Source organism: Epargyreus clarus, unplaced genomic scaffold (genome assembly GCF_041222505.1).
Source record: "Epargyreus clarus isolate Ecla_fem2 unplaced genomic scaffold, WU_Ecla_fem_2.2 ptg000025l, whole genome shotgun sequence".
Lineage (NCBI taxonomy): Eukaryota > Metazoa > Arthropoda > Insecta > Lepidoptera > Hesperiidae > Epargyreus > Epargyreus clarus.
This window is the reverse complement of record NW_027332232.1, coordinates 3433711-3449593: the sequence shown is the minus strand read 5'-3', so window position 1 is coordinate 3449593 and position 15883 is coordinate 3433711. Positions and strand designations below refer to the sequence as shown.

Below are 15883 nucleotides of genomic sequence, written 5' to 3'. Positions count from 1 at the left end.
AAAGCTGCTCTCTTTTAAAATGTAATAAATAAGTAGGAACGTAACGTAATCTAAGCTTAATCCATAAATCTCTAAATCTCTAAAATCCATAAAAAATCGAATTTAAAGACGACTGCTGTCTGTAGGGGGCTTCGCCCCTGTCGAGGTCTAAATATGAAAAGTAGGTAACAGCTGTAGATACACACAAGAACTCCGTAACATTCCGATACCCCGGTTTATAGAACTAGCTTTTCGACCTCGGCCCCGCTAAGCGTAATAACGTTAATAATATTATAGCCTATGACTGAATAATGCAGCTTTGTATTGGAGAAAGAATTTTCAAAATCGGTTCAGTACTTTTGGAGCTTATTCGATACATAACACAACACGTAACAACAAACATAGTATTAGTAGATATAATAGACAACGTAAAGACTTACCTTTATTCATTTTTATGCGCACTTTTCACTCACTCAATTTAAAACAGCTAAGATAATAAAAACTGCTATATTTACACAAAGACTGTCGGATATTGTTTCCTTTCCGGTGTCAAATGACAAATAAATTATTGCATCACAGGCAGATCTATTTATAGGACACGTAGGTAGCAAAAAACGATCAGGGAAATCCCCGCTATGTCGAAGTGAAGCAAAGTAAATCCCCTTAGTAGTTGCATAGTAGCAGGGAGTTCCCCGCTTTAAGGGACCTTTTACACGTAGTTTCAACATTTTAATCTTAAAATATAATTAAATTATTAGAAGTGATCAGTACGGGGTATTGAAACGTATTTTATTCCCAGAATATCGACATGCCACCCACTGGTACCTTTTTAGTAAACTTTTTTCATAAAGTTTCTGGTACTTAGAAACATCGTATATAGTCATTTACTATATGAAATTGTAGATAATTGAGCATTTATTTATAACCAATTAAAATCGCGAAATGCAATTTTTATACCCAACTTTACAAAACCTCTTATATCTCGGAAACTAAATGCCGCGCACTGGACCCTTTTCGCTTGGACTGACACATATGTTTGTCTCTTTCTACGTAACGCTTCAACTTTTCGTGTTACACTTGATTTTACTCCTCATAAAATTTCCGTACCGGGCCTTATAACTCAAATCGTTTCTTAAGGAGTAAACTCCAAAAAATAACTATTTGATATACCGTTTTAATTAATTTATTGAACGACAGAATAATAATGCGGATTTCATTTTTTGAAGATTATTTCATCCAAATGTCTTCCGTCGAGTTGCAAACACTGTTCAAAACGGAGCCTCGTGTTCCGCGCCACACGCTGCAGTAAACTTGGTTCAATGGTGCTGATTTCTCGTCGAATGTTTTCTTTTAAGTTCACAAGATTTCGGGGATTGTTAATGTAAACTCTCTCTTTAAGGTAGCCCCATAAAAAAAATTCCATAGGAGTCAAGTCGGGGGACCTTGGTGGCCACGGGATGTCCCCAAAGCGACTGATCAGTTTTTGAGGGAAAGCTTCCCTAAGCAAAGTCATCGAATCTCTGGCCGTGTGTGCGGTCGCACCATCCTGTTGGAACCACGTGTGGGATGAGAACGATGGGTGAGCTCGCAGGTTCGGCAAAAAGAAATCTGTCACTGGGCCCTGGCCGTGGGGTGTTCATAGCCGAAGCAGTTGCGCGGAACCTCTGCACCCAGGAACGAATTAAATTCACACTCGGTCCATCACTTATCCGTCGAATACCGAAGTGTGAACAAAATTGTCGACGAGCAATTACGTACGAATCGTTACTCTTGAAAAATGCCTCGATGGCGAACGCGCGATGCTCACTCGACCACTGCGACATCGTGAGTGGGTCATGCTGTAGCCTTCATGTAGCAAGGCTTCCTATTTTATGGGTACTCACTAAATTAAACCATAATCTCTCCGCACCATTTAACGTCCATACTCAGCCATCCTGAGAAGGACGAGTGCATCTACTACCAATATTATTAATTAATTTATTTAAGAAGGCATACCAACTAAGTACATAAAATGAATCTAATATTAATATAACAATAAGAAAAAGTTTTAAAATATGCACTTAAATTACAGGTTTGCACAACATTACAAATAAGTTAAATCAAAATCAGACGCGCTAACGTCCTTACAAAAAAAAACAATTTACAATAAAAGTTACTTACTTTTTTTTACAAATTCGGTAAAATTGTTTTCTTCAACTAAACAAGGGAGGATAACTAGAACCATGTCATATGGTTTCTTGAGTCTATTGTACATTTTATCTGCTTCTTCAGAGGTAGGCCCTGAGATCTGAGATCGTTCAGAATGGTTTTGATCTCGTATTCCTTCGGGATACCCGAAGCATCTTTTCGTCTTCTAGAGCATAGGTTTATATTGTAACCTATATTCTCCGCTCTGAAGAATTTGGTGACCCTTCTATGGTCATTCTCTGTGGCTACTTGGAGCCTAATGGCGTGTGGGGTGGAGCTACCCGAGGTTAACACCTTAGGCGCCATGTGTATCTTTTTGTCACACAGTGTCTGGAACACTGTATTCAAAAGTATACACATCTTTCTACTTAGTAAACGCACTGTGTATCCTTTTGGAACACATTTTCTATACATCTATTACACAAAAATGAAAGCGTGGCCTGTCGCATTTTTTCGATATAAATGGTCTGGGAATCGGTGATTTTACAAAAAATTTATAGACCTTTAAATTATAGGTTAATATTTTTAGGTTATTAGGCAAGTAATCAATAAATTGTGTAAACTATCTTTATTGTGGCACTGGAAAATACGGGGTGGGCCATGAATTAGTTAACATTTGATATAATCATTTAAAAAAAACTATTTGACATATTTTAAAAATTGTTTTATAAAAGAAAGCTAATTAGTTGGAAATTATTTTTTTAAAAATTATATCATCTAAATGACCACCATTTCGATTTTTACACTCTTCTAAGCGAGTAACGAAATTTTCGAATACTCGTCCGCACAGAGACCGTGAGATCGTCGATATCTCTTCGCTGATTTTTTCTTTTAGTTGACGTAGTGTATTTGGTTTATCGATGTAGACACGACTCTTTAAATAACTCCATAAAAAGAAGTCAGCTGGGGATAGATCTGGACTTCTGGGTGGCCATGGAATCACCTCGTCTGGAAATCAGCGTTTTCGGAAACATTTCTTTAACCACCGGCAGGGACTCGTTGGATGTGTGACAAGTGGCTCCATCTTGTTGAAACCATGTGTTACGATTGTAGCCAGAAAATTCCAGTAGCATCGGTGCCAAAAACTCCCGTAACATTTTCACATACCGAGTAGAATTAACAGTAACTGAACGGCCGTGAGAATCTTCAAAAAAGTAGGGTCCAATTATTCCTTTTGCTGAAATTGCAGCCCATACAGTTATCTTTGGAGAATGAAGTGGCCTTTCGTGTTTAGCTTTAGGATTGTCACTGCTCCAATATCTGCAATTCTGTTTGTTTACATGTCCGTTAAGATGAAAATGGGCTTCGTCAGAAAATAAGAGGTTCTCAAAATTACTGATCGATCTAACATTGTTTCAGCATAGGACTTGCGTAAATTTAAATCATTAGGTTTTAGTTCCTGCACCAATTGGATCTTATACGGATGCAATTTCAAATCTAACTTCAAAATACGGCGTAACGATGTGCGGGATAATCCTAATTCAGCCGAACGTTTGCGCGTCGATAAACCTGGATCACGTCGAACAGAAGCAGAAACTTGCTGTACGTTCTCTTCGCTCCGAGAAGTCCGTAGGCCGCCGGTTTGCTTTACATTTAGTGTAGATCCCGTCTCTTCGAACTTCTTCACCCATTTCTTTATTAAAGGACCACTCGGACACTGACTTAAGTCGTGTAAATCATATTCAACACGAAATAAGCGTCTCACAGTAATAAGCGAATTGTTGTTTAAATAAAATTGTTTCACACAGTAAGCGCGCTGCGGCCCCGTGAAGCGATCCATTGCGACTAAATTTCCGAGAAACGAGCTAGTGACAAGACCCCTCCCCGCACCCCGCGCGGCATTTACTTGCGTAGGGTATTAGATTCAAATGTTAACGAATTCTTGGCCCACCCTGTACTTAATAGTAACAAAATAATTATAAGTAAATGAGTTGTAAATGAAATGAATGAAAAAAAAAATAGTGACAATCATTGAAACAACTTTTACAACAAGTCACTTCACAAATAGAACACTTAGTTACAACTTGGGAAGCTTTTCGTAAAGTGATAGAAAATCAATGTTATTATCATTAAAGTATTATAATTATTCTTTGTTCTGCGTTTTAGATTAAAAGTGGGAAACTAGTTCCTGAATATTCTCAAATTGTCGTAATTCTGTGAGAGTTGGTTCAGCAGATGCTTCGTTATCATTATTAACATGAGAAGCATTAACAGGGCCGATATCATCATTAACAGAGTTTGTCGAATAAGATGACTGTTGCGAAGCAGAACGGTATCCATTACTTTGAGTATGGCTTGAATTAGATCCTATTTCGTATCCTGTATAATTGTATTTTCCTATCCTAGCCTCTAATAAGGTATTATTAATAAAGTACTTCGCCTGAAGCACAGCATATTCATTATTTATATATCTTAACTCAGAAGCTACATTGTCAGCGTAAATTTGAAATTCTTTTTTTGGTTGATCCATCCGGGTTTTTGCGTTCTTCATTATTTCATATATCTCACTCAGTTCATCATTTTTCCTTTTATTTTGAGTATTTGGAAGCGGCATTGGTATTAGTTGCGTTGATAATGGCGGCGACGTTGATGCTTCTGGTGGCTGCGTTAATACTCGCGATGCCGCTGGTATATCTTCGTGTGTCACCGAACTTTCAGATGTCTATAATAGTAAAAAAACAGTCTAAAACAAACATTAAATCACAGATTCGCAGGCGCAAAACAAAAGACAAGAAATAAAAAGAAATCGTGTACCCTAGACATTCTAAATACTGATTTAAAACAGTTCTAGTAAAACAAGCGTAGAAACCAATAAAATGTATACTATACGCCCGAATTATCCCTATATTTTTTCGCATTTCTGTCAGTTATTTTCAAACTGAAAGATCATTTGGAAACTACATAGTACAAAATAAAAATAATAACAAACAATATTATGGAGAGAGTTATATTAGGTGCAGTGGGGTGCGTTCCCAGGCCGTGCGACGTTTCCCTGAATCTTGCACCGGATATCTTAGCGATACAAGTGCGGCACTCGGCGATGTCCGTATTCTTATTTAATATAATTATTATTAATAAGTGTTTCATATTATATGATATAACTAGAGCTTACCTGTGCTTTCATAGTGTCCATACCGCCCGAACTTGTCGCCCCTTTTACTAGGAAAAGCAGCGAATCATACGCAAACCAGTTACTTTTGTGAACATCCCCACTTGCACTCCCAGTAGATTTTGAACTCGCTAGTTTTTTCCTCTCCCTGAGAAACTGAGACCTTATGTTGTGTATTTTCCCCTCGACGTCTTTTCTAGATATCATATCATCATTTTTTTTATTTTGTTTTTATAATAACTATGTAAAGTGTCCCACAATAATTGCGAATGTTGATACAACTCGATCAGTGTTAACGTATTTTCGTTGGACCACACTATTGTCATTTTCAGAACACAAAGCGACATACGTTCTCAGTACTCAAAGCGGCGCTCGCAGAGCATCGACTAGCGACAAGTTGCGCGACAAGTAAATGTCCTGCGCGACGTCGGGCGACATACGCCATGGCAATGTTGCCATGCATTACCTCTAGTTGAGCATTTAAGATAAACTGGTCTTTTTCTTTGCTTCTTAGTGATCGCGGGTTCCGACGGTGACTTTCGTTAGCACTTCTTTCATAAAACAAAGCGTCTTCATACAAATAATGTAGGAGTTTCAATAAACTCGGTTTCAAAATTAATGAGACTCAGAGTTCAATGAATTTGACAGATTAGACAACTCAGAAATTACCACTAAACACATAAACGGACTAGTTCAACTAAAGTGCACTGTTTGTATAGGTTATGTTTTAATATTATGACAACTAACATGTCAATGTCCGTCAGCAGCGGAGTGAACTGCGCAATGTAAATAGACCATTCACAGAGATATAATTTACGCAGTGTGTTCGCATAGTCAAGTGTTGTTTGAGTATTGTTTATGAATTGAAAGGCTTGCTTGCTGACACGCATTGAGAAATGTCTTACTACGTTTCGCCGGTCAATTCTCGAAGTAGAAGATTGAGTCTTGTTAAGGAGAACTCCCAACGGTTGTTGGGAAACTGATTGGTCGATATTCGGTTCAAAGTCTGGTATACCTGACATTTTGTTGAACATTTTAGCGGAATCATTGTTGTTGAGATTAGTGGCTAAAAATGAGGTGGTAATAGCTTGGAAAGCTGTTCCTAAGTAAGTTCCAAGTAGGCAGCTGACACAGCGTCTAGGGTAGAACTCGTCGGTATATCAGTCGAAACGCCCAACCCAGGGCTCATGGATGGCAGACGTTGTGAGTGGATTTGGGTTTGAAAAGACCGCAGACGCCGCATTTGGTAAGGGAATGGGGCTTGTGAGGATGTCAGACTTCTGGACCGGTACTTTATCAAATTCAGAAAAGAGACTCTTGCGACATTTTTCTGATATTGCATTCCAGACGCCGCATTTGGTAACGGAATGGGGCTCGTGAGGATGTCAGACTTCTGCGGCGGCAGTCTCGACATAGATAGCGATCGCTTAGCGACCGAATTCGGTTGATAAGTCTTTCCGATCGTAAATTAACGATTTTTGGTAGTCTCGACGATGAAAACTACCGACTCTCATCGCAATCATATCGAATTCATTTGTTAACTTTACGTTGACAAATGAAATGAATAAGGCTGGCCGCATACATTCGTAAAACGTATTCGTTTTCCGAATGCGTAATTTCGAAACGGAATTCCGTGAGACTAGCGCAAACATTCGTTTTTCTTCATTTAGAATGTATCTACTTCAGTACGGATAGTGATAGCGTGGCGAACGCACGACGATGGAAGACGACGATTTATTAGCAATTGCATTTCTGTTATTAATAAATAAGAAAAAGAAACGTCGTCGGTATTGGATACATCCACTAAATACTCGAAGAGTCTATGAGAGTCCGTATTATTTGAAGAGAGCTAAGCTACGAGCACACCCAGATAAATTCTTTGATTTCTACAGGATGTCAATAAATTCTTTTGATGAACTTCATAATGGCATACGTGATAAATTAATCAAACAAAATACCTGCATGAGATTATCTTTGGATACGGAAGAAAAACTAACCATAACATTGAGGTAAGTTATCTTTATTTTTACATCTGTTCTTATTTAAAACTGAAAACAAATCAACAATCTTATTTATTGCTTAAACTTTAGGGACAAGAAGAAGAAAATATTATTTTCTTCTTCTTGTCCTTGAGATTGTACTAAATAAGTTGCTGCTTCGGTATCCTCTGCATGATGATGATTATCAATATGGAGAGATGTGGAAGGTGGAAGGTGATGTGTAGAGATGACGTGGTGATTGAAGCGGTGGCAGATGTGTAATAGAGTTAATAACCACTCTGGAATTGTTTGGGGCAGATTGATAATTCTTGGTTTTATTTTGAGAAGAAGATGAACTAAAGTTTGGCAATGGAGTTTGCGTTTGATATAACATATTAGGTGAAGTTTCTGGTACAGGAATATATGAATAACAGGGGGAATAACCACGGCTTGACGCTGGTGTAGCTGAACGTTGACTGAAGTTATCATAACTCAGTGAAGAAGATGGAGATGAATTGTACTCAATATTAATTTTTTTTACCAACTGCAGCATTCCCAATTTAAAATCATTTTTTTGATTTTCATTCATATTTTTCATATGTGTTCTAAAGCTTAATAAAAATTTCATGTCATCGTCTTCTACTTCTTGTTGTTTCTGATTGGCTTTCTGTTGGTTTTGATGTAGGATACTGAGTATTTCGGAGGGGATATCTTTTTTGTTTCGTTGTAAACTTTTAGCAGGTGGAGTTGATATAGGTGATGGAGGTTGTAATATATTTGTATCCACTTGTTCCACGCTGTGTTCTTCTAGGGATTCTTGTGAAATATTATCGTGTAAATCATCGGATTGATAGTTTCCTTCGGTATTTCTTTTTATCAAAGACTGGTATAAGGAAATCAAGCAGATCTGCATAAACATATTTTTTAACCTTTTTAGCGGCACTGCCTGTTGGAGCACATTTATTTTTTTGGTAATCTCTTCGAAAGTAGTCTCTTATGTGTGTCCATTTTTTCTTCGCCTCAGCACCTGAAATATAATTAATTAACATAATTATAAATCTCTTTTTTTTCAGATTCCTGGCAACTGGTAAAAATTTTGAAGAGTTACACTTTGAATATTTAATGGGGAGCAGGACCGTATCAGCCGTAGTTAAGGAAACCTGTACAGCAATATGGGAAGTTTTTCTGCCTTTGGAAATGAAGCCACCATCATCAAAAGAACGTTGGCTAGAAATTGCTGAAAATTATTATAAAAGAACTAATTTCCCTAATTGCGTAGGTTCAGTGGACGGGAAACATATTCGTTTGATTTCTCCTCTGCATAGTGGATCTGCATTTTATAACTATAAAAATTTCTACTCTGTTGTACTATTAGCAGTAGTAGATTCTGACTACCGTTTTATAGCTGTAGATGTTGGTGCTTATGGCAGAGACATTCCAATTGTTGAAAATAGTAATATTTTCAACAATTGGAATTTTGGAAAAAAGCTTACTCACAATTCCCTTAATATGCCTGAAGCAAAACCTCTGCCGAATACCAATGACACACCTCTACCTTTTGTGTTTCTTGGCGATGAAGCGTTTCCACTCAATAACAATTTTATGAAACCATATCCGAGAAGTAATCTCAATACTCAACGCAGAATATTCAACTATCGCCTCAGCAGATCACGACGAGTCGTGGAATGTGCCTTCGGCATTCTCTCGAATAAATGGAGAATTTTTCACACTAGCATGACGATTCCACCAGATTTTGCAGTATTAGTAACTAAGGCAGCGTGTGTGTTACATAATTTTGTTCGCAGACAAGACGCATCTTAGGGCATGGAATCTGTATCTTTTCTTTTTTTTTCTTGTCATACCTAGACACGTTATTCAAAGGCAAAGCACCAACATAGGAAGACAATAATGTGACAACTTTGTTGTCTTTCCATGCCACTATACTCATATCTACACCTTGAAACGTTGTCACTCTTTCTTCATGCGCACCTCTTGGAGTAGATATATTCATAAATTGTTTTTTATCTGGTAATTTTGAATTTGGTATTCTATTTTGCTGAACTGTCCCTACTGAAAGGATTCCTTGAGTTGCCAAATAGTAGACCAATGGCACAGAAGTATAAAAATTGTCAAAATAGACAATGTGACTGACTTGTCTTGGTATACCTCGAACTAAACGCAGGACAATATTGCTGGTTGAGCCCAAATCTGGTTCATTCTCAGGTTTATTGGTAAGGTCCTGTCCAGCATAAACCTCAAAGTTGTATGCAAATCCTTGCAAACTGCACAAAACATACAGTTTGAACCCCCACTTATGAGGCTTGTTGGGCAAGTACTGTTTTAGAAAATGTGCAACTCTAGTTGCACACATTTGCTCATCTATTGATAGGCGTTGTTCCATAGGTACTGATGAAAATTTTGAATTTTATTCATCAATAACTGGACGTATCTTGAATAGGCGATCATGGCCTGGATCACCAATTGCCTTGTGGTGGTCATTGTTGTTGAAATGCAAAGATTTTTTTAACTGTTCAAACCTGATATTAGACATTACCGAACGTATTGGTTCATATCCATATCTTGGAGACCAGTATGCTCTTGTGTTAGGAAAATGTTGAACTGACATATACAGGGTGAATTTTTAAAACGGGCCTTCAGGGCCAAATCCGAAACTATAAGGATTAGCGAAAAATGCTGAAAGGAGTTACGAGGCCGATTTTGATAAAAACTAAAACTGCATCATTAGTTTTTAAAAATATTTTTTTTCCTTAGCCGGGAATCGAACGAGTTCATTTTGAAAAAAATGACACCTCTATATTATTTCACTATCTGATAGTGTCGCTTATAAGGATCAAATTCTGGGAAGTAATGTTGTGTGACAAATTAAAGGAAAAGCAAAATTTTGAAGAAAATACGTATTTTTCCATACATTGGCATACTAATCCTTAAGGATTATACATAACACATGATTTATGTATAATTCTTTAGAAACAGACATAAGTCATACCATTGAAGAATTTCTTGGTTAATCAACTAATTATTCGATGTTATGACTATGACATACGGCTTAGTATGAGAAAGTAATAGTTTGGCAAATAAGTAACCGCCGTTTTTGGGATTTATTTTTTAATGAAAATAGATAACTGATTAAATAGTAAATTCTTATTGTTTGTTGTTTACAACTTCGTTTCAACGTTAAATATGATTTTCTATATCTCTTTTTTTAGTAATCACTCGGATTTGACTCTAAAAAGTAATTCTCGCAAATTGTCAACTTTACATCTGTATTAAACGAAACTCCGCCCATAGCAAGTAAATCTATTTTAATGGTCCTAAAAATAACCTTAGCTAAGTCGGACATAAAAATATAAATTATTGGGAAACAAAACATCTATTTCGAATGATTAGAAACATTGAGCCAAAAAATGTTAATACACGAAATGTTTAAATTGATGAATGGCGGGAACTTAACTGCCAAATTAATATGAAAAAATATGTATTTTCTTAAAATTGAGGTTTTACCTTTAGTTTGACATTTATCATTACTTTCCAGATTTTGATCCTTATAAGCAACACTATCAGATAGTGGAATAATATAGAAAGTGCATTTTTTTTCAAAATGAACTCGTTCGATTCCCGGCTAGGGAAAAAGTTATTTTAAAAAAGTAATGATGCAGTTTTAGTTTTTATCAAAATCGGCCTCGTAACTAATTTCAGCATTTTTCGCTAATCCTTATAGTTTCGGATTTGGCCCTGAAGGCCCGTTTTAAAAATTCACCCTGTATATCAGTATTCCAAAAAACTTCCTCAAGTCTGATGAATTGCATGCAGTTGAATTTGCTAGATTTTTTTGTGTGGCATAGAGGTTTGTTTCTTCCACTATCCTTGCCATGAAATTTTCTGTAAAAAAAGTAGCTAAAGCATGCATATGGAGTTTCTAATTGTGACAACTCTGGCCCTAGATCAGAATTGCCTTTGAATGTAATTTTGGACTCATCAAATTCTATGTTCTTTTTTTTCCAGATCAATTTTCGTTTATCTAATAATGATGAAAACATATGTCCTGAAGGGCCACTATTGTCTACAACCTGGTTGTCTGTTGTCTGTATTACCTCATTTTCAACCAAGGGAGGGTCACTTTCGTGGCTTTGTGGGCTTTCTGTGTCTTCCTCATCACTTTCTAACATGTCCAGTAACTCGTCTCTGTCATAACTTTCAGGCACATTTTCCTCCTCTTCATCAGACTTCTCCATGTCATCTTCCGACAGACATCCACCTTCCAAAGATGCTAAATAATGTTCAATATCTCTGTCATCAATTTTATAAAATATCAACACCTGGAACCAAAAAATAAACAAAACTAAATCAAACAATAGTACTTCACTAACTTTCATACAAGCTAAATGAACGTCATTACATGATGATGTAAATTTACATCAACACAATATTGAGTTCATTTCTACATATTTTTCTATTTATGAACAAAATTATATACATAAATCAAAATACTGACCTCAAATCCATCAATTACGAATAAATTGAAAAGAAACCGTGCGTATCTTATACATTTTTTTCCAATCACAATAATCAAAATCTTCACCGAGCAAGATAGCGCGTGTTGATATTTCGAAATAACATTTGACAGCTGACATTGACGTATGAAGGTTTTCTTTTCGTTCGAAAACGTCACTAAGGTTGCGTAAAAGTTACCATGTACAAAAAATATAATCCCCGTACTCCGTGGAAACGATAAAATGGCATTGAATTGGTTGATGGAAATTTCCATCACAATGCATTTAAGGGTTAACGCTCGATGGCCTGGCTCCAGGCATGATGCCCATATATGGGCAAACTCACCCGTCAGGGCCATGATGAAACATAAATTCGATAATGGTGATCGTCATTCTTGGCTACTGGTAAGTCTGTTGCTGCTATCTGTTATATTTCATTTGTGTTGCAATTTATCCGAATAAAAATGTTTCTTTCTTTCTTTCTATCATGTTCTTTTGGTTTACAATAAAGCATATTTGTACTGTAAACATTAATTAATTTATAATATTTTATAGGTGATGATGGGTACCCCTTGATGACCCCCATAAAAAACCAACCTACTGGTACACTGCAACATCGGTACACTAAGGCACTATGTGCAGCTAGAAATATTGTGGAAAGGTGTTTTGGTGTGCTTAAAGCTACTTTTATATGTTTGTCACGCCAAAGGCAACTGATGTATGCACCTAACATTGCTGGCCAAATTGTTAATGCATGTGCAGTCCTCCATAACATGCGTATCAAATATAGGCTGAAAAACCTCCAGGCCGAAGCACTCGAACATACAGATTATTATGATGAACCTGACGTAGATCTAGGTACTAACTATTTTGAAAGTTATATCGATAAACAATTAAATGATATATTTATATAATATCATTTTCAAGATGTTTTTTTTTAAAGTGATATTTTTTTCTTCAGGGTTAACTGATCGATCTGTTGCAGAGCGTATCCGGAGAAGGCTTGTAGTTAATAAGTTTTCTTGAGCGTAATTTATATTTATTTACATAATATTAACATAAAAAATTATAATTATAAAAATGAAAAAATTGTTTCTCTGCAATTATTTTAAAAGCATCCCCCATCTTATTTAATGCCTCTGCTAAAAGCATTGTAGCTTCGGCTTGCGCTTTGGCTGCTTCGGCGTACATCTTTGAGGACTCCGCTTGTAATTTCGTTGCATCTGCCAGTATCTGAAATAATTATCTTTTTTTTAACACGCTTTTATTGGCTTGGGTTGTATGTATGTATGTACGTAACAGTAACGGAATCTTGGAACCCGATATCTATCCACTTTGAACGTCCAGTTTAATTCAAAATTTTGAAGAATTATCAAAAACCGATGATAATATATGATTTTAATAATTTTGTACCACTGTCCTTATCAACATCCTCAGGATTAACGATTTTCGAGGCAAGAGAAAGCGTCTTAGGGAGAGTTCAGGCAAAGTTACTAGATTGATTTTTAGTTTTGAAAAATAATAATGTTATTTCCCTATAACTCAAATGTAATGCCATCTTGTAGAATGATTTTTAGGATTCCGTACTCAAAGAATAAAACGAAACCCTCCGCTGTTTGTTCGTGAGTCACAGGGCTTTATCTCTTAAACCGTAATAGATAGACACTTGGTTTTTTTACAGACGATGCATAATGATGGTCGCTATAACAACAAATACTAAAAATTAATAAAACTTGGGTGCTTTTCGAAATTTGATAAGTGGAGCACTCCACGCTTTTTCCACAATTATACAATTTACTGTTCCTTAATTGATTCCTAGATAGAAAATTATTTTCTACTTTTTAGTCGATTGTATCATAAAAGCCTGTTTTTTAGTTTTTTGAACTTTATTTATTTTTTTATCAGACTTAGTTATTTTATTTATGAGTTACTTTTTATATTAAAAAAAAATAAAGGATATTTATACAATTTCCAATTATGTACAGTATATTAATAAAGATTAATAAGAGACTACACACCCTCATTGTTTGAGCATTCGATTCAGCGATGGCCAAGAATTCTTGACGCGCCTGGCTATGCTGCTCAGCAACGCTTCGTCGTGGATTAAGATCTGAAACATAGTGAAAAAGTGTTACAACAACATCACAAGGATTTATGTATAGAATATATTTGTATTGTATTTGTGATTTCTGTACTTCTGTTCGTTCTATCCTGCGGCTCATGTTCCACTTGTTCTGCTGGTGGAATAACAGATAACTGTTGGAGCTGCTGGGGTAGTATCGGCGACGCTGCTCATTTCCATTTCAATGGCTGTAATTATACATTTCAATTAATTTAAAATTAAACAATATCTCATAAACTTGTTTAAAAAGTATATTACCATGAGGTAAAACAAATTCCTCCGCAATCGCAGTAATTTCTGTATCATTTTCATTTGGAGGAATCTAAAAATGCAATATTATAGATAAATAACAAGTCATTAATTTTCAAAATCATAAATTTTCAGTTTTATGTCCAAGATATAACAAAAAATACTGCTATCTTCATAACTAAAATTTAGAACTTACATTTTCAGGCATTGAGTCCGGGCAATCCGTGCCAAAGACGTAGTCCGTACCGATGATAGACAAAATTCGCCTTTCCATATCTGTCAGGGCAGGAATTTCCATTGGAATATTCCCCGTTCTTTCTCTTTGCCTTCTTAATTTCGCTGCTTTTGAGCACGTCCTACTCTTGTAATCTCTCCAAACCTTTAATTCAATTGATATATTGAAGTTTTACTATTAAGTAAGAATATTAGTCGTTCTATAATAATTTATGAATATAATATAAATAAGGTGATATTTAATATAATAAATTAGAAATTTTACCGTCATCCACTGCTCAGGCGATTTTACTGAGCCATTTGTCAAGTTATTTAATTCGGTGGCTACTTACCTCCAAGCCACCTCAAAATTCTCTTTCCCTTGGAGGCCGGTAAACCGTCTTGTGGCCAAAAATGGTCGGGCTTCCAAAATGGCTATCAATGTGTCGACTTGGTTGGATGTAGCCCGTGCTGTTCTTTTACGTCTAGTAATATACATAAAATTAAATTATAACTTAGTTTAATGAGATACAAACTTTTACTATATTAAAGGGTTATTATGATAAAAAGTTCTTTTTACTTACTTTTTAGTAGGCGTCCCTTGCGAACACCCTGGCAGTTGCAACTCACTGTTGCCGTCAGCGTCACCCATTTTATTTTAATAATCAAATATTCAGAAAAGTGAACCGGTTTTTGTTGGGATAGTTTTAACGAATAACAATGTTGATTGTTGATATTGTGTCAATAATAAAACGTCACGTTCGCTAGTGTTACAGTAACATAAATTATAATGTTTTAATTATTTTATTACAATTTTCGATATATTAAAAGTATGTCACTAAAATGAAATAGATTAATAAAAATATACTTCCTAAGATCATTTCACATACTTTTTTAGTAATTGCCAAAATTAATTAATTATTTTTATTAAATTTACTTCACCAATTCTGCCTTACATTTTTTAAGTTGCAACATTTCTTGATATAAATTGTCACTGCTATGAATACGGATTTCGCTATCGTACCGACGTTTCAAGTACCGACTTTGCGTGAAATTTGAGTAGTCGAGAATTGCATTTGTCGTAAAGAAGTTTTCTGCAAGTGATATTTTTCGTTAAGATTTAGCGATCGATAGTTAACGTCAGATTCGTTACAAATGTCGAGACTGCCGCCCCTGGACCGGTACTTTATCAAATTCAGAAAAGAGACTCTTGCGACATTTTTTCTAATATTGCATTCCAGACGCCGCATTTGGTGGCGGAATGGAGCTCGTGAGGATGGCAGACTCCTGGACCGGTACTCTATCAAATTCAGAAAGGAGACTTGCGACATTTTTCTAATTTCGTATTCCAGAAGTTTTTGGAGTTTACTCCTTAACCCTTAATCAAACAATGGTCATATGTATGCCACTTCGACACCTAAAACTTAAGCGCGTAAATTATAGTGAATATCCGAACGCAGATTACTGTAAAGAAAAAAATACATTTATTTTGAACGTAACTTTGTTAAGGTGGCATTACAAAAAAACTTAATGT

At 35.9% G+C, this 15883-nt stretch overlaps 2 protein-coding genes and 1 long non-coding RNA gene across 5 annotated transcripts; all 3 read right to left on the bottom strand.

The window, feature by feature from the left end:
* Window positions 1–1177: 1177 nt before the first annotated feature.
* LOC140752703 (uncharacterized) lies at window positions 1178–3981 on the bottom strand. Its single transcript, XM_083059022.1, is given in 3 exon segments — window positions 1178–1593; window positions 3110–3508; window positions 3511–3981. Coding segments are annotated over 3 exon segments (1236 nt in total). The 5' UTR covers window positions 3947–3981; the 3' UTR covers window positions 1178–1192.
* A 682-nt stretch (window positions 3982–4663) lies between these two features.
* LOC140752829 (uncharacterized) lies at window positions 4664–5836 on the bottom strand. The gene is made up of 2 exons (XR_012103470.1): window positions 5279–5836; window positions 4664–4828 (listed from the first exon to the last, which is right to left on the bottom strand). It is a non-coding gene; the product is annotated as an uncharacterized LOC140752829 (long non-coding RNA).
* Window positions 5837–12860: 7024 nt separating this feature from the next.
* On the bottom strand, window positions 12861–15865 carry LOC140752830 (uncharacterized). Of its 3 annotated transcripts, XM_073087185.1 has the most exons (7): window positions 14934–15865; window positions 14636–14834; window positions 14333–14515; window positions 14146–14209; window positions 13961–14075; window positions 13784–13875; window positions 12861–12998 (listed from the first exon to the last, which is right to left on the bottom strand). In XM_073087185.1, the coding sequence occupies exons 2-5, from the start codon at window positions 14639–14641 to the stop codon at window positions 13984–13986; spliced, it is 345 nt and encodes a 114-aa protein (XP_072943286.1). In that variant the 5' UTR covers window positions 14642–14834; window positions 14934–15865; the 3' UTR covers window positions 12861–12998; window positions 13784–13875; window positions 13961–13983. The 3 variants fall into 3 exon arrangements, 2 of the variants coding, with proteins under 2 accessions (XP_072943286.1, XP_072943287.1); XR_012103471.1 differs by lacking the exon at window positions 14146–14209 and having other exon boundaries at window positions 14934–15863; XM_073087186.1 differs by having other exon boundaries at window positions 14636–15865.
* Between the last annotated feature and the right edge of the window lie 18 nt (window positions 15866–15883).

Excerpts from the sequence above, each read along its gene's own strand:
- LOC140752830 (XM_073087186.1), bottom strand. Across the intron at positions 14,210-14,332 it reads CGGACTCAATGCCTGAAAAT|ATTCCTCCAAATGAAAATGA; the intron begins GTAAGTTCTAAA and ends TTGCATTTTTAG. Across the intron at positions 14,076-14,145 it reads GGAATTTGTTTTACCTCATG|CCATTGAAATGGAAATGAGC; the intron begins GTAATATACTTT and ends GTATAATTACAG.